Source organism: Mauremys mutica, chromosome 16 (assembly GCF_020497125.1).
Source record: "Mauremys mutica isolate MM-2020 ecotype Southern chromosome 16, ASM2049712v1, whole genome shotgun sequence".
Taxonomy (NCBI): domain Eukaryota; kingdom Metazoa; phylum Chordata; order Testudines; family Geoemydidae; genus Mauremys; species Mauremys mutica.
The window spans coordinates 29,311,121-29,327,934 of NC_059087.1; the positions used below are offsets into that span (position 1 = coordinate 29,311,121).

The 16,814-nt window shown below is 63.5% G+C and overlaps 2 protein-coding genes across 6 annotated transcripts in view; one reads left to right on the plus strand and one right to left on the minus strand.

Annotated features, from left to right (window-relative positions):
- The first annotated feature begins 493 nt into the window (after window positions 1-493).
- On the plus strand, window positions 494-7,115 carry SELENOM (selenoprotein M). Its single transcript, XM_044989421.1, has 5 exons — window positions 494-691; window positions 2,877-2,912; window positions 3,213-3,247; window positions 3,975-4,053; window positions 6,463-7,115. The coding sequence occupies exons 1-5, from the start codon at window positions 590-592 to the stop codon at window positions 6,700-6,702; spliced, it is 492 nt and encodes a 163-aa protein (XP_044845356.1). The 5' UTR covers window positions 494-589; the 3' UTR covers window positions 6,703-7,115.
- Window positions 7,116-8,455: 1,340 nt separating this feature from the next.
- SMTN (smoothelin) overlaps window positions 8,456-16,814 on the minus strand; it is a 55,536-nt gene continuing 47,177 nt past the window's right edge. For 4 of the 5 annotated variants that reach the window (XM_044990587.1, XM_044990588.1, XM_044990584.1 and 1 more), the window contains one exon: window positions 8,456-9,619. In XM_044990587.1, coding sequence (XP_044846522.1) covers window positions 9,469-9,619 — 151 coding nt within the window. In that variant the 3' untranslated portion in view covers window positions 8,456-9,468. Of the gene's footprint in view, window positions 9,620-16,205; window positions 16,376-16,814 lie in introns of all 5 variants that reach the window. The other variant, XM_044990586.1, reaches the window with a different exon arrangement.

Sequence of the window (16,814 nt, forward strand, 5' to 3'; positions counted from 1 at the left end):
GTCCAGAAAGGAAGCAGCAGGTATCCCCTAGGGGCCTTGTCTACACACAACTGGTGCTGGTTTCATTAACTCCTGCGGGGACTCGCTTACTTTGATTTAAGAGCAGCTCAGTTTGGTTTAGCTTAAACACAAACCTAAATGAAACAAGCCTGGTTTACACTGAACTCGGAGCGTCCACATGGCCTTTCGCCCCAATTTATGGTTTAAACCCAGGGTTTCTCTCCATGTACCAATTACCCCGCTGCAGCTGTCCTGGCGCAGGGCCCGTGTGCACGCTCTCACTCCGGCATGACCGTGACGCCCCTAGGTTTCCCTTTGGAGCCAAGTCCCGAGTTAACCCGTGTGGCTGGTGGAGCGAACCGCTGCGCCCCCCCAGCTCCAGCCGGGGGCTGTCAGTGGCTCGGGGCCGCTCTGCCCCCGCAAGCCCTGGGACCGGAGCGTTCCGGGGGGCACCGTGTCACAGGGAGGGGCCGGAGCCGCAGCTCCCAGCTTGCACCGCCTCCCTCCCCTCCCACCGACGTGGCAGCGGCCCCAGCAGCAGGCTCCGCTCCGAGCCCCCTGCACGCCCGGCCCGGCCCGGTCCGGCCCGATGCGCCGCCTGCTCCTGCTGCTGGCCGGGCTGCTGGCGCCCCTGCGCGCCTACGAGCCGGACTGGGGGAAGCTGCAGGGGCTGGCCCGGGGCAAGGTGGAGGTAACGGCGGGGGGCGCGGGGAACCACCCGCTGCTTTGGGCTGGAGAGCGGGGCGTGGGGGGGGGGCGGGACGAGCGCTGGGGAGCGAGGGGGCGGACGCGGGGTGGGGGGGGGGGTGGGGCCGGGCCGAGCGCTGGGGAGCGAGGGGGCGGACGCGGGGTGTGTGGGGGGGGTCGGGCCGAGCGCTGGGGAGCGAGGGGGCGGACGCGCGGGGTGTGGGGGGGGGGTGGGGACGGGCCGAGCGCTGGGGAGCGAGGGGGCGGACGCGGGGTGTGTGGGGGGGGGGTCGGGACGGGCCGAGCGCTGGGGAGCGAGGGGGCGGACGCGGGGTGTGTGGGGGGGTCGGGCCGGGCCGAGCGCTGGGGAGCGAGGGGGCGGACGCGGGGTGTGGGGGGGGGGCGGGCCGGGCCGAGCGCTGGGGAGCGAGGGGGCGGACGCGGGGTGTGTGGGGGGGGGGGGTCGGGCCGGGCCGAGCGCTGGGGAGCGAGGGGGCGGACGCGGGGTGTGGGGGGGGTCGGGCCGGGCCGAGCGCTGGGGAGCGAGGGGGCGGACGCGGGGCGTGGGGGGATCGGGACGGGCCGAGCAAGGGGGCGGACACGGGGATCGGGCTGGGCCGAGCGCTGGGGAGCGAGGGGGCGGACACGGGGCGTGGGGGGATCGGGACGGGCCGAGCGCTGGGGAACGAGGGGGCGGACACGGGGATCGGGCTGGGCCGAGCGCTGGGGAGCGAGGGGGCGGATCGGGGACTGGGGCCAGGCCGAGCCCTGAGGATAAGGAGCGCTAGGAGTGGGTCATGCAGGGACGTGGGGTGTCCAGGCAAGATGGGGGGAGGGGGAGCGTCCTGCCTCCCCGGCCTGTGTCTTAGCGCATCCCTCTTCCCCGAGCTCTCCCCGCCTCCGAGCGAGGGGAGCCCCGTGAGCTGCTGTGCCGGCTCTTGGAACCCGAGTAGCCGGGTTGGGGGGAGGCTGATCCCGGGGGGCTGGAGCAGGACCGCCCGCAGCCGGTCGCTGGCTGCTGCCTGGGGAGAGGAGCCTCACCCATCCCGTCCCGTCCGGGGAGTGAGACCGAGCCTTCTCCTCTGCTGTGCCTTGGGGCACCCCTGCCACCTTGCGCCTCCAGAGCCCAGCTGGACCCAGTGCCTGCCCCTCCCCCTATCGCGGGGGTCTGCCGAACCCCCGGGCGGGGCACCCCAAATCCTTCTGGGGAGACCTGGGCTGGAACTAGAACTGAGATCTGAGCGCCCCAGACTACCTGGGAGACGAGCTACCACCTAGGTCCCACTTCCACTCAGCGATTAACCAGGGGCAAGTGGCCATTGGCATCCACCCACCCCCCGTCCCAGGGAGGGGTCGCAGGGAATCTGGGGAGGGGCCAGGGTGCTGGGATGGGGGGCGGATGACCTGGGGGCAGGGGTCCCCTTTACCCGTGAGCAGCAGTTAGTGCTATGGGGCAGCTGGATGGTGACCACACACCAGTGGAAGGTGGGGAGAGGCACAGCCCTAGTGGGGATGAACCCCCAAACTCTGGTTGGGGGAGGGGGTGGAGCCTCCCGATGAGTTCCCCTGGAAACCATTAACATGACCTGTTACTAGGACAACCTGATGTGTGCTTCATTACCATGGCAACCAGGCATTCTGCTTCTCCTGGTGACCTGGCCCTGGAGACATGGAGGAGCCCAGTGTGGGGCAGGGGCAGGGGCAGGCAGGGAGGGGCTGGGTCCAGCTAGGAGCAGCCCACCCTGCCCAGGGGAGGAGAGGAAGGGTGGCCACAGGCTCCTTGTGGGACCCTGGCAACTCCCTGCCTTTCTGGCCTGGGGGTGCAAGCCCTGCACAGCCCCAGCCCATTACAGACTGGGAGGCGCTCAGACACTCTGCTGACGGGGGCCATAGAAGGACCAGCTGGGTCTGGGTGGGGTCAGTGGGATGGAGCAGAGGGGTGGGTGGGGGGTGTCAGAGGGGTGGAGATGGAGGGGGTGCAAAGCCAGATTGAGGTGGTTATAAGTGGGATTGCAGGGGGCAAGGGGCATGTGGGGCTGTGGAAGCGGGTTACAGGTGGGGCTGCAGGGCAATGGGGGGGTTGCTGGTGGAATTGCAGGGGGGATAGTGGGGAGATTGCAGTGGGGTTAGGGGGTGGCTGTGGGGGGCCGTGTGCAGCTCTCACTCCCCGTGCACCCTCTTTCCCGCAGACCTGCGGTGGATGATGGCTGAGCCGCCTGAAGGAGGTGAGTGCTGCCGCTCCCTGGGCTGGGGACGCAGGGAATGAGCCCCACCCCCTCCACTGGGCTGCCATACAGGGGACAGAGGCACCCCCTTGGCCTCCTCCTTGGGTCCTTCCTCCCACAGGCGCTGTTTGTGCCGGGGTCAGGCTATCACAGTGCTTTGCCAAACCCCTCTGCCGGGGCAGCTCTGGCAGGTGCACAGGTCTCATGCAGCCTCCTGCTTTCCCTGGAGGTTCTGCGGTGTGGGGGAGCCCTCCTGGCCCTTTTGTCTCGGGGGCAGCACTCATCTCTGCTCCCTTCCAGGTGAAGGCCTTTGTCACCGAGGACATCCCTCTGTAGTATCCTTTCCTGCTCTGGGGTGGGCCAGGCTGTGGATGGGGAGGGGGCTGGCAAACCTGGGATTTGGCTCCAAGATCCAAGCTCATATTTCCAGCCTGCAAGGCTGTGAACCCCCGTGCGTGTCAGTGGGTCTGTGTCGCCTGCCTGAGTCTGCAGACAGCCTGGGCCAAGAGCTCCCATTCATCCCAATTGGGTGTTGACTCTGGAGCCCGACGACCATTTGCCACTAACTCGCCCAGCATGCCCAGCGCTGTGGGATGTGGTTTTGGCTCCTGGGGACAGCTGGCTGGTGTCCAGGGCTGCGGGGGATGGGGGCTATGAGATCAAGCTCCCTTTACCCTCAGAAATAGCATCAGGTCCCTGTGCCTGGGGGGAGGGGAAGCAGAGATGCTGCACCCCAGAGGCAGATGCTCTGCCACCTGCTGGAGGCTAAACCTCACACTGCCTCCCACCACATCTGGGGCCAGAGCCCCAGCCCTCTGCTTCCCTAGACACTGTGCTAGGGCTGGGGTCATCCCAGGAGCTAGCCCGGGGGTTGCTGGGATGCTCAGTGAATTGCACGTCAGCAAGGGGCCCGTGCCCTGCTCTCCCAGCCCACTGGACACAGAGGACCCTGCAACTTCCACGCCTGGGGCCCTGAGTCACCCAGGCCATGGTCAGTGGGATGCTGATGCCAGGCCAGGGCCCTGCCCCATCACTGCCAGGATCCTTAAGGGCACCTTCCAGCCACAACCTGGTGATGAAGCATCTCCCTGGAGCCGACCCTGAGCTTGTGCTGCTCAGCTTCAGATATGAGGAGCTGGAGGTAAGAGCTGGCTGGGTTGTGGGAGAGAGGGGTGCTCCTGGGTACTCTTAGAATCATAGAATCTCAGGGTTGGAAGGGACCTCAGGAGGTATCTAGTCCAACCCCCTGCTCAAAGCAGGACCAAACCCAACTAAATAATCCCAGCCAGGGCTTTGTCAAGCCTGACCTTAAAAACCTCTAAGGAAGGAGATTCCACCACCTCCCTAGGTAACCCATTCCAGTGCTTCACCACCCGCCTAGTGAAAAAGTTTTTCCTAATATCCAACCTAGACCTCCCCCACTGCAACTTGAGACCATTACTCCTTGTTCTGTCATCTGCTACCACTGAGAACAGTCTAGATCCATCCTCTTTGGAACCCCCTTCAGGGGGTTGAAAGCAGCTATCAAATCCCCCTCATTCTTCTCTTCTGCAGACTAAACAATCCCAGTTCCCTCAGCCTCTCCTCGTAAGTCATGTGCTCCAGCCCCCTAATCATTTTTGTTGCCCTCCGCTGGACTCTTTCCAAGTTTTCCACATCCTTTTTGTGGCGTGGGGCCCAAAACTGGACACAGTACTCCAGATGAGGCCTCACCAATGTCGAATAGAGGGGAACGATCTGCTGGCAGTGCCCCTACTTATACAGCCCAAATGCCGTTAGCCTTCTTGGCAACAAGGGCACACTGTTGACTCATATCCAGCTTCTCGCCCACTGTAACCCCTAGGTCCTTTTCTGCAGAACTGCTGCCCAGCCATTCGGTCCCTAGTCTGTAGCAGTGCATGGGATTCTTCTGTCCTAAATGCAGGACTCTGCACTTGTCCTTGTTGAACCTCATCAGGTTGCTTTTGGCCCAGTCCTCTAAATTGTCCAGGTCCCTCTGTGTCCTGTCCCTACCCTCCAGCGTATCTACCACTCCTCCCAGTTTAGTGTCATCTGCAAACTTGCTGAGGGAGCAGTCCACGCCTTCCTCCAGATCAGTAATGAAGATATTGAACAAAACTGGCCCCAGCACCGACCCTTAGGGCACCCCACTTGATACCAGCTGCCAACTAACATGGAGCTGTTGATCACTACCCGTTGAGCCTGACCATCTAGCCAGCTTTCTATCCACCTTATAGTCCAATCATCCAGCCCATACTTCTTTAACTTGCTGGCAAGAATACTGCGGGAGACTGTATCAAAAGCTTTGCTAAAGTCAAGGAATAACATGTCCACTGCTTTCCCCTCATCCACAGAGCCAGTTATCTCCTCATAGAAGGCAATTAGGTTAGTCAGGCATGACTTGCCCTTGGTGAATCCAAGCTGACTGTTCCTGATCAGTTTCCTCTCCTCTAAGTGCTTCAGAATTGATTCCTTGAGGACCTGCTCCATGATTTTTCCAGGGACTGAGGTGAGACTGACTGGCCTGTAGTTCCCCGGATCCTCCTCCTTCCCTTTTTTAAAGATGGGCACTACAGTAGCCTTTTTCCAGTCATCCGGGACCTCCCCCGATTGCCATGAGTTTTCAAAGATAATGGCCAATGGCTCTGCAATCACATCCACCAACTCCTTTAGCACCCTTGGATGCAGCACATCCAGCCCCACAGACTTGTGCTCGTCCAGCTTTTCTAAATAGTCCTGAACCACTTCTTTCTGCACAGAGAGCTGGTCACCTCCTCCCCATACTGTGCTGCCCAGTGCAGCAGTCTAGGAGCTGACCTTGGTGAAGACAGAGGCAAAAAAGTACTTGCATCTGAAGAAGTGGGTATTCACCCACGAAAACTCATGCTGCAAAACGTCTGTTAGTCTATAAGGTGCCACAGGATTCTTTGCTGCTTCTACAGAGGCAAAAAAGTCACTGAGTACATTAGCTTTTTCCACATCCTCTGTCACTAGGTTGCCTCCCTCATTCAGTAAGGGGCCCACACTTTCCTTGACTTTCCTCTTGTTGCTAACATACCTGAAGAAACCCTTCTTGTTACTCTTAACATCCCTTGCTAGTTGCAACTCCAAGTGTGATTTGGCCTTCCTGATTTCACTCCTGCATGCCTGAGCAATATGTTTATACTCCTCCCTGGTCATTTGTCCAATCTTCCACTTCTTGTAAGCTGCTTTTTTGCGTTTAAGATCAGCAAGGATTTCACTGTTAAGCCAAGCTGGTTGCCTGCCATACTTACTATTCTTTCTACACATCGGGATGTGGGGAGCAGGGTTGGGGCTCTGGCTGTGGGATAGCTCCCAGCTGCTTGTCCCAGCAGGGGATGTGTTCTGCAGTCATCCGGTGAAAGCCAGCGGGAGGCTGTCGCCCTGGTGCTGGACTGAGCGGAGCTCTGGGCCTAGCTGTGGGAGGGAGCTGAGCCTGCAGGGGGCTGAGTTGCTGGCCTAGCCATGACTAGGGCTGGGGCTGCTGGATGTCCGGCACTGCAATCCCTGGTTTGTTTGTTTTTTGCAGAGAATTCCCCTGAGTGACATGAGCCGGGAAGAGATTAACCAGCTGGTGCAGGAGCTGGGATTTTACCGCAAGGAGGCACCTGATGCCCTGGTGCCTGAGGAGTTCCAGCTCGCCCCAGCCAGGCCTCTGCCCACCCTGCAAGCGAAGGAGCAGGGCGCTGAACCATCCTTCCCCCCAGCTCCTGCAGCCAAGAGCGAGCACCCGAGGAAGCCTGGCAACCAGGAACACCCAGATCTATAGAGGGCAGCCAAACGTGTGCATGGGGAGGGGTGTGCGTGTGCACACGGGGTGCATGGACTGGAGCTGTGCATCCACCCCACTGGTAGGTGTGACACAGCTTCTGTCCCCCAGGGGGCGTTGTTCAGGGCACAATATGTTCTATACCAGCCCTGGGTCAGCTGCCCTCCCCTGCCTGCTGCCCAGCCCCATGGCTGTTAACAGGCAGCCCCGTGGCACCCGGACCAGCCTGCTAGTGCTGCTGTGCTGTCAGTGCCCCCTGCCTGCAGGGACAGAATGAAGCCCTCAGCTGAAAGCTCTGGGTGCTGAGGGTGGATGAGCTGAGTCCCAGAGGGCACAGGGTCGCTGTCCCCTGCCATCTGCGCTGTGGTCCACGGGCTTGTGTCCAGAGCTGGAATAAAGGCCCCTTCACTCCACCTGTTGCAGTGTGTCACCGTCTTCCTGGGGAGCTTGGGGAGCCCCCCCAGCTCATTACAGCAAACACCACCCCCACCCCCCGTCAGCACAAACAGGGGCTGTGGGTGGGGGACGCGGGGAACCAGCACTGTAGTCAGGCTGCAGCTGGTGGCTCCAGCGGGGGGCTCAGACTGGACCTGGGGCTTTTAGGGGCTAGTCCCGGCTGCTGGGGAGGGAAGCCCCCTTGCTGGGCCTGGCCCTAGGGTGCAAGGCCAGGGCCCTGGCTGATTGACGGAGCAGGAGCTGGGCCCTGCAGAAGGGCCAGGGGCTGAGTCGGGGTCTGCCCTGTGTCCAGGAAATGGGTTGGTGGAGCCGTGCAGGGGGCTCCTCACTGGGAACTGGACAGCGGCCTCGCTAACCACACGGCTCCACTCCCTCCCTGCTGCCGTGGTGGGAGCCGGAGCAGCACCCCCTTCTCAACACCCGGTCTGGGCTTACACCAGCCCAGCCTGTGCTGGGGATCTCGGCCATGGGTGTTAGCCAGCGGGGAGGGTAGGACGAGTGCCTGATCCTGGGAGCCCGAGCAGAGGGGCTGTGGGTAGGGTTTGCAGATGTCCTGATCTTTTAGGGACAATCCTGCTATTTGGGGCTTTTCCTTATATAAGCTCCTGTTACCCCCCACCCCCTGCCCCAATTTTTCACACTTGCTGTCTGGTCATCCTAGATGTGGGTGCGGCTGAGCCAGGAATACACCTAGCATGGACGCCCCAGAAACAGTGCAGCCTTTTCAGGTGCAGTGTGGCTTCAGAAGCCCCCATACCCCACACCTGGCCCCTGCAGGAACCTGGCTCCCTGGGGCCAGGAGCAGCAGCCTGGCACAGGGACACCAATAGGGCAGGGAGACAGGCCTCCTGCCCTTAGGCTACAGCCCTGCTGGTGGTTCCAGGAGGCTCTCAGCCCACAGGGATCCACTTTGCAGCCATAGCCATGGGGTTGGGGGTGGAAAATAGGGGGTAGGGCCTAGCTCTGCTCCATGAACCCACCGGCCTGGGGGCTGCAGCCATCACAGTGAGCTGGTGGTGGAGAGGGGAGCAGGGCAGAGGGACTGGAGCCACCCACAGTGCCTGCTGGCAGGGAAGGAGCTGGCCAGGCCAGAACTGGGCAGAGCGGCAGGTGAGAGAACGCGGGGCCCTTCCCCGAAAGGAGCGGGAGACAGTGTGTGCACGCCCCATACCTCCCCCCACCCCCGGCAATGGGAGGGTAGCAGTGCTAACCGGGGCACCCTGCAGAGCCAGGGCAGTGGGAGCATTGCCACAGCCAGCCCTCTGCCCACCCAGGGGGGCAAGGAGCAGAGGCCGGGCCCTGTATAACAGAACTTTATTGTCAGGCTGGTGATACAAGTGTCTATGCAGGTGTAGAAATGGTTACACAATCGGCTAGTGACACTGAGTGCAAGGGGCCCAGGGCCAGGTTGGTGGGCTGGGAATCGAGTGGGCGGTACCAAGCCAAGCCCTGGGGGGCTGCCCCACTGGGAAGGGCCTGTGCCCCAGGAGCCCACCCCCTCACCAGGTTCCAGTCCAGCTCCCCAGGGCAAAGGGGCTGTGGGGCCCAGCACTGGCAGTGCCTCCTGGGGGTGGGTGGGAGCAGCAGGCAGCAGCGTGCCAATGTGGGCGCTGCCCCCAGGGGTGGGCACAATGCTGAGTGTGGAGGTTCCCAAGGGAGAGGGCTGCAAGCAGGAGCGTGAGCAGCACCCTTCTGGAGCGCACCTCCCCCCGAGAACCCCCCCCCCGCACACGGGTGCTGCACCCAGAGCCCAGCAACCCAGGCCACAAGCCCTGGGACGCTCCCTCACCTGCCCCCCTAACTCCAGCGACAGCCCCCTGGGCCAGGGGTCTACAGCACCATGCCAGCCCATTGCCACCATGCGGCGCCCAGGACCACAGCCAGACAGGGCAGGGCCGTGGCCCCACAGCCAGCCTGAGACGTACACAGGGCTCTCCCAGCCCGGCGGGGGGGGGAGGGGGGTATTGCACAGCATAAAAACAATTCCGTTAACATGAATAACTTAAAACAATACTATAGAAAGCACAGGGCAGGGGGTGAGAGCCAAGCTGGCAGGGGGACCAGGCCAGGGACCATGGGGCAGAGCAGCAGCTGGAGGGAGCTCGTAACATGGACAGAGGGGGCAGAGCACAGACAGTGCAGGACCAGTCTCAGCCTCACCCAGGCCCCTCAGGGCAGCCAGGTGGGTGGCCAGGTCTGCTGGGGGCAGGTGGGTGCCCCCCCCTGCACACCTGGGTCCCTGCGGGGGGCAGCGGGGGTCTATTCACGCTGCAGCCGTGCCCAGGGCAGCGGGGGCAGGACGGGGGGGCTCTAGAACTCTTTCTGCCGCAAGCGTAACTCATGGCGCCGCAGGTGGTTGTAGAGGGACTGCACGTAGGTGAAGACGCACTTGGAGTCTGGCCTCTTCCCCATGATCATCATGTCTTCCACCTCCACCAGGGGCATGCAGTCAACCAGCATCCTGCGGGGAGAGGACAATGAGCCGCGGGCACGACTGCCTCCTGCAGGCCAGCCCCTGCCCTGCCGAGAGCCCCCCCTGCTCAGCTCCCACCGCACACCCGCCGAAACCCCTCCCAGCCCCTGCTCACATCCTGCACGGCCCCCCCGCCCAGCAGCACTAGCCACCACCCAGGGCTCCCTCCACAACCAGCAGCACGCTGGGCTCAGCTGGCACGGGTAACCCTGGTGCATCAGCCTCTCCCTTCAGTTAAACATCTCAGCCAAACGCACACCCAGGCGGGTGGGGTGCCCAGCAGTGCAGCTTCCCCCTAGGTCCTGCCCACACGACCCACTGCCCAGAGCCTTGGCTCTCAGCAGCCAGCCAGTGACTTGGCCCCATCACCCCCACAGCTGGCACCTGCCACGTATCCCACTTTCTCCTCCCAGCCTCACCCGCACATCCCTGCCCCTGCTCCTCTCCCCGTGAGCTGTGAGGTGGCCCCAGGCCTGCTCGCCTCAGCTGCCTGGCTCCAGGGCTAGTGCCCGTTGCCTTTAAACCTTGGGCCTGACTTGAGCGCAGCTTCCCTCACAGAGCCCCAGGCCGTCCCACAACCCCTGGCCTCTGCTCAGCCGTGCCCTCAGCCCATGAGTTAACCTGTTCCTGGGATGTGCCCACAGAAAGGAGAGCACCCCCCAACACCGCCCGGCGGGGGAGCTGAAGTGCCACCCCGCCCCTGGCCTGCCTCCCACCCCTTGGGTCCCATGGCAGCTGCCTCCATCGCTGGGCCCCTCTGACAGGAACAGGGCAGCCTACAGCTTTAGCTCCAGTGCCAGCCATGGGGCAGCAGGTACCCAGAATAAGGGCAGACATTTGCATGAGCCCCTGACCACACCCCGCAGGACTCACCCCCTCTCCCCACAAGAGCCTCCTCCGCAGCTCCTCCCTGTGCTCCCTCAATCCCCCGTCCTCTCCCTCCCTGCAGCCAAGGGTGTGCTGTGCCCAGCTGAGAACACAGCAGCAGCAGGGCCCTGCCACCATGTCCCCTCCGCCCCAGGATGGGGGAGTTCCTTTCTGCACAGGCCCAGAAATCACAGTGCCCTCCCCCCAGATGTGCACAACCATCCCACTGGCACCACAGCAGGTGCTCCAGGCAAAGGGCCTGATCCTAATGCCCTCAACTCCTATCCTCATGGCCCCAGGCTGAGCACGGGCAGATCGCAGGGCCAGGCCCAGGGTGGCCCAAGGCCTCAAAAGGCAGCAGGCACTGCCCGCCCACCCCAACACTTCCCCAGCTCTGGCAGGCGACTGGCAGCGTTGGAGCAACCCAGGAAGGCCCCTACTGGCTGAGGAGGCTGCCGGTCTGCTCCCTAACGCTCCTGATTGCAAACTGCCCCATCGGGAACCAGTGCGGCTGGCTGCCCACAGAGCTGTGTGCCAGGCAGGCCGCAGCCTGGGCCTGAGGTGAACGGGTACGCTCCAGCCTTGGCAGACTCGCCCTCCCCACCCAGGCCCGAGAAACCAGTGTCTTTACAGCCCCCCAGGCAGAGGCTGCAACGCCATCAGCCCTGGGCTGAGGCTCGCCCCGGCGTCACAGCAGGATTTGAAGCCTGGCTGGGATCCAGGCTAGGGGAGCGAGTGGGCACAGACGGGCAGGCTAGGTACCGCATGGGCAGAGGCACCTCCCACACCTCCCCCAGCCAGGGCCCTCCAGGGCTGCTCAGCCCCCAGAGCCCATTGTCCTTGGTCCTTGTGCCAGGAGGCATCCCCCCCACCAGGGGAAATACCCATCCCTGCTCCCTGAGCCAGCCCCAGGGCGGACGCAGAGTGGAAGGAAGCAGGAGCCTGGTTTTGCAGCTTCCCCCAGGGACGACAGTGCCAACACGGCCTGGCACAGGGTGCTGCTGTAAATGTTCTGGTGCTGCTGGTCGCACCCCAGGCCTGCCCGGGCTCCACACACCAACAGCTCCTGTGCCGTCCTTCCCAGAGCAGGAGGGACGGCCCTGCCAGCACACCCCACGCCAACGGGGCGAGGGTGAGAAATGCTACAGCGAGCTGCCCAGGGCCCACAGGGGCAGCCACTCAAGGTCCCAGCCTGCAGCTCAGCACCGGGGGAGGCAATGCATGCTGGCAGCTGTAGTTCCTGTGCCACACCGCAGCCAAAGCAGAGGGGTCTTGCTGTATTAACTCCCTGCGAGCAGCCGCGGCAGAAACCACACCTGGAGCAAAGAGAACTGGGGCTGCCAGGGGAGCGGGAGCACAGCTACAACCCTACCCTCAGCCAAACGCTGCAAAGAGCAGATGAGCCAACCCGGCAGGCCCAGCCAAGCTGCACCCCTGGTAGGGGGCACCTCACCTCCTTCCCCTGGAGGGCTGCTCTGCAGAGGAGGTGGTGAAAGGCTCAGGGCTGAGCCTGTGGGGTGCCTGGACCCACCCTCAGCCGTGTCATGGAAGCCCTGGTGCAGCCCCCAGGGAGGAAGTGTTGCAGGTCTGGGCCACAGCCCAAGCAGGATTACGAGTGTTGTACCAGCCCCTCGCCTGCCCCAGGGGCACATAGTGCCCCCCACCTCCCCAGGAGAGGGTGCAGGGGGAGGCTGCAGCAGAGGCAGAGGTTATGGGAGCAGGGTGGGGGAACAAGCCAGGCCGGGCATGGCCCAGACTCCGCACCCAGAGCTCCAGCACAGGCTCCTGGAGGCAGATTCCACTGGGAGCCATTGTCACTAGATGGCAGCTGTTGCAAACAGTGCAGGAAAGGGGAGGTGGAGGCTCCCCCAAGGCCCCCACCGGCTGGCCAGGCTCTGCCAGCAGCTCTGCTACCTGGGACTGGAATGGGTGGTGGAGGTGGGGGGGGGATTTTAATGGGGCACATGGCTAAATCGTGGGGGAGCACTGGGGCTCTGCAGAGAGCAGCAGCCCTGCCTGGAGCACAGAAGGGGCAGAGGAATGGAGTTGGTAACCCAGTGCCAGGCCTTGCCCAGCTCGCGCTCGGGGGAGAGCCGTGCATTCAGGCCCATTGACATCCCAACTGCAGAGAGAGCAAGGGCTGGTGGGGTAAGCACAAGCCTAGAGCCAGTGTCCCCCTCCCCAGGGCTGGCACAGCCCCCCTGAGCAGCCGGCCCAGCGGGGGGCAGGGTGAGATTGGGGGCCCAGGGCTGAGGTGGCTCGTGCCTGTAAAGCGCTGAGAGATTCCTGTGTGGAAGTGCTGGAGGGGGATGAAGGATCCCTCTGGCCCCAGACATCAGCCCCTTCTGTTGAACAGGCCCGGGCACCGGGTGCCCCAAGCGCATGGTGCAGCAGGAAGGAACAGCCCCCAGCAGTGGCAGCTATGGGTACAGCAGCAGGCTGCTGTGTAGCCAGCACCCAGGACCCCCCAACTCACTGGGAAACGGCCCCATAATGCAGAAGACCCCTCCCCAGCCCCTGTCTGTCCGGGCCCTGGAGCCCCTTGGCACTGAGCAGCGATGGTGGTGCGGGGAGGCTGGGAGAGCCTGGCCCATGCCACCAGCATGTGCACAGCCCAGCCCGGAGGTGCTGGGTCCAGCCAGCTCCCTGGCAGGGGCTCAGGCAAAGCCCAGCTGCTCACAGCCCTGGTGCCCGCTCCGGCTTCCCACCACCAAGTGGCTGATTTCCTAGGAGCCAGGGGCCAGGCCTTCCCTGCACTGCTCAGGCCCGGGGCAGAGCCCAGAGCAGGAAATCCCCCCCCCCCGCCCACGAGGCCTGCACGGGGAGGGGCCTGCCCCCAGGGCATCAGAGAGCCCGTGCCCGACTCCCCTCACAGAGGCGGGGGAGTGCCTCCTGCTGGCAGCAGAGTACCTCTCACCTGCACTGTTAAAACAGCACCAGCCCCCTCCCCCAAGCTCAGCCCCACCCCACCCCCTCCCCCCCGTGCCTTAGAGGGAGGAGTCTCAGTCCCCCACCCACCCCACCCTCTGCCTATCTTGTGCAGGGCTGAGATCACTCAGCAACCTTCCAGCCAAGGAGCTCCATGTGCTGCCCCACCACTCATTAGCCCCTTCAGCAGCCTTCCACCGCTGCAGGTGGGGAAACTGAGGCACCACGTGCCCAAGGAGACACAGCGAGCCGTGGCAGAGCTCCATCCACCAGCCGTTTGCTGCTGCCAGTTCTGAGCGCGCACCCCTTGCAGTGTGTGATTCTCCCCGCTCAGGCCGCCTGGGCAGGGCGGGGCGGGGCAGTATGGCAGTTGGGGGCAGTTGAGACGGAAGTGAAGGGATGCTGGCTTGTGACAGAACAGCTGGGAGCTGCTGCTCACTACCACACCCAGCTGCAGCAGCCCGGCTCCCCCTAAGCCAGGGTAACAGCAGGACACAGCAGCCAGCTGGGGACCCACACGAGAACCTGTGCTGAGTGGGCTGCCCCACAGCCCTGCACACGGAGCTTCCCACCCTGCCTCCCGCTCTCGCCAACACCTGCTGATCTGCACCAAGGGAGGGCTCAGCCCTATGCCCCCGGCCCAGCTGCTGTATGCCCTGAAGGGGGGGGGGGCGGGCTCGGTGCACACGCAGTACCCAGCCCTCCGCACACCCGGCTCGGCGCTCCCTGCCAGGGCCAGCGGCGCTGGGAGTGAAAGGGGCTCGCTGGCCCAGCGGCTTCCAGGCATTTGGCCAAAAGTGCCAGTGTAACGAAGTGGGGCTGTTCTTAACGTTTCCTTTGAATACTGGGGGGGGGGGGGCAGAGAGGGGGGCTCAGTTCCTGGCCAACCCTCTGTCGCCTGGCAACTAATGGCCCGGGCCCTTCCCCCCTGCAAGGTGATGCTAAAGGTGTGGGAGAACAAACATCAGGTGACCACCTGGCCCGGGAAAGAGACAAAGGCCAGAAAGGAGGGGCTGGAGGGGGTTTCAGTTTGGAGCTGGCTGGGGATGGGACGTGAGGGCAGACGGGGTTGTCTGCCTCGCTGGGCACCACAATGGACCCCGCTGAGAGGTCCCGTTCTCTGTACCCTCAAGCTCTGTTTTAGACCATGTTCCTGTCATCTAATAAACCTCTGTTTGACTGGCTGGCTGAGAGTCACGTCTGACTGCGCAGTGGGGGTGCAGATCCCTGTGGCTTCCCCAGGACTCTGGGTGGACTCGCTGGGGGAAGCGCACAGAGGGGCACATGCTGAATGCTCCAAGGTCAGACCCAGGAGGTGAAGCCGTGTGAGCTTCTTGCCTGGAGCCAGTCTGCTCCGAGGGAGAGGAGGCTCCCCAGAGTCCTGCCTGGCTTTGTGGGGAGCAGTTCCAGAGCATCGCCCGGGGACTCCATGACAGCCAGGATGGGGCAGGCACCGTCCTGTGCCCCTCCCACAACCGTGCCTCCTTGCTTCCGCCAGCGTGGGCCTGGAGAGGGGCAGCACCAGCACTGCTCAGGCCATTCAGCACTGGGGAGAAAGACAGTTCCTGCCCCCCCAGCCACGCCCACCTAACTACCCCAGGGGCCCTCTGCCCTGCAGCTCCCCTCCCATACAGCTTGGCCAATGCCGACCCATCCTGCTCCAGTCCTAGGCCCCGAATGGTTCTTTCAATGTATTGAGTCCTGCACTGCAGCAGAGAGTGGGTGATCACTGCAGTGACATCTGCAGCCTGGGGGGCCCTACTGGCTCTGGGGGGCTTGGAGCCCAGGTGCCCCCGGCTAGCAGCTACTGCTCCCCTTGGTTCCAGCACCTCTGCCCCAGGCAGCTAGCCCCCTCCCCCCCCGGCTGGGTTTGTGATGGAAAAGCTTGAGGCAGCCTCAGGAGAATCCCTGCCCTTATAAAGGCATAGTTGAGTCTGCAGTGTGCGGAGCGCAGCGTGGGGCCCACGGGCCGGGGGAGGCTCCAGCGGGCGCAGAGATGCCCCCAGACAGGCCCAAACACAAACAAGGAGCAGCGTGATGGACGTGCCTGAGTCACACTTTCCAGGCTCCCTGCTCCCGTCGCCTGCCCATATATGACTAGGAGGCACCTTGGAGTGGGAGGGCTCACTCCCCTCGCCTGAACCCCGGCTCAGCCTCGCTGGCCTGCGGCAGAGGGCTGGGAGCTTGCAGGACACAGACTGAGGAAGCATCAGGCCCAGGTCGCTAGCCCCCTGGCCCTGCCGGAGGGGAGCCCACACAGCATGAGCAATGGGGCGGGGAGGGCTGCAGGAGTCGTGCTGCCAGCCCTCGATCCAGCAGCAGGCTGCTCCAGCACAGGGGGAGGTGTAATTAAAGCAGCAGTGCCCCACATCCCGGGCTCAGAGAGCTGGGGAGGGAAATCTCGTCAGGGCACCCCTGTGCCTGGCGGGGTCCCACCCCGAGTGCTGTGCTGGGGTGCAATGTCCTGTTCCCCCACTCACTCAGGCAGTGTTTCTGGACAGCCCTGGCTGAGCTCAGAGTCAGTCTGGCTAACAGGGCTCAGCCCCTTGGTGCCCTGACGTCTGGCCTGCTCTCTGGGAAGAGGGGTGTGGCCCCCAGCCCTCCACCCCATGGATGGCAGGACTCACCCCCCCTCCCCTGACCTACTGCACAGCTGCACCGCGACATTGCCCTGCCCGCTAGCCCCCAGCTCAGCACAGCGCAACCAGGCCCCTCGCTGCCCCCTCCTGCTGAGCACGGCCAAGCCGGGGCTGGGCGGTAGATTGAGGAAGATTCTCACCATCGCTCCCGGGGGTGTAAATAGGCTACGACTTTTTGGTTTTTACCAGCCCCTTCTGGACCAGGCAGCGATAGAACTCCTGAATGTATGTGTACACACACTTCCAATCCGGCTCGCGCATCCGGACCATGTCCTCCACGTCGAGCAACTGCGGACAGTCTGCGTGCTTCCTGGGGGCGGGGGGAAAGGGGGAGCGAGTGATCACAGCCCAGTCGGGGAGGGGGGTGGGGGGGAAGAGAGAGAGAGAGAGAGAGAGAGAACAAGAGAAACGTATCAATCCAATTCACATTCCCCTGGGGCCATAACAACGCTCCAGTTCACACATGCTCTGGGGAGGGTGCGCATTCCCGGGTACCGCTGCACTACTGCCACGGTGAGACTACCAGGAATCGGGGCTACACGAGCACAGCCGGGGGGGGGGGGGGGTCAGAGGTGCGGGAGTGTGAGATCCAGCGTGAGGAGATCCAGAGCGGAAGAACAGAGCGAGACAGAGGAGGAGGAGGAGGAGAGGGAGGGAGTGAAGTGCTCTGGCGCCAACCAGTGGTTGAGGAGCGGATTCCAGAGCGGAGCGGCTCTCTATATAGCTGCGTATAGAGATGGGGGGGCAGA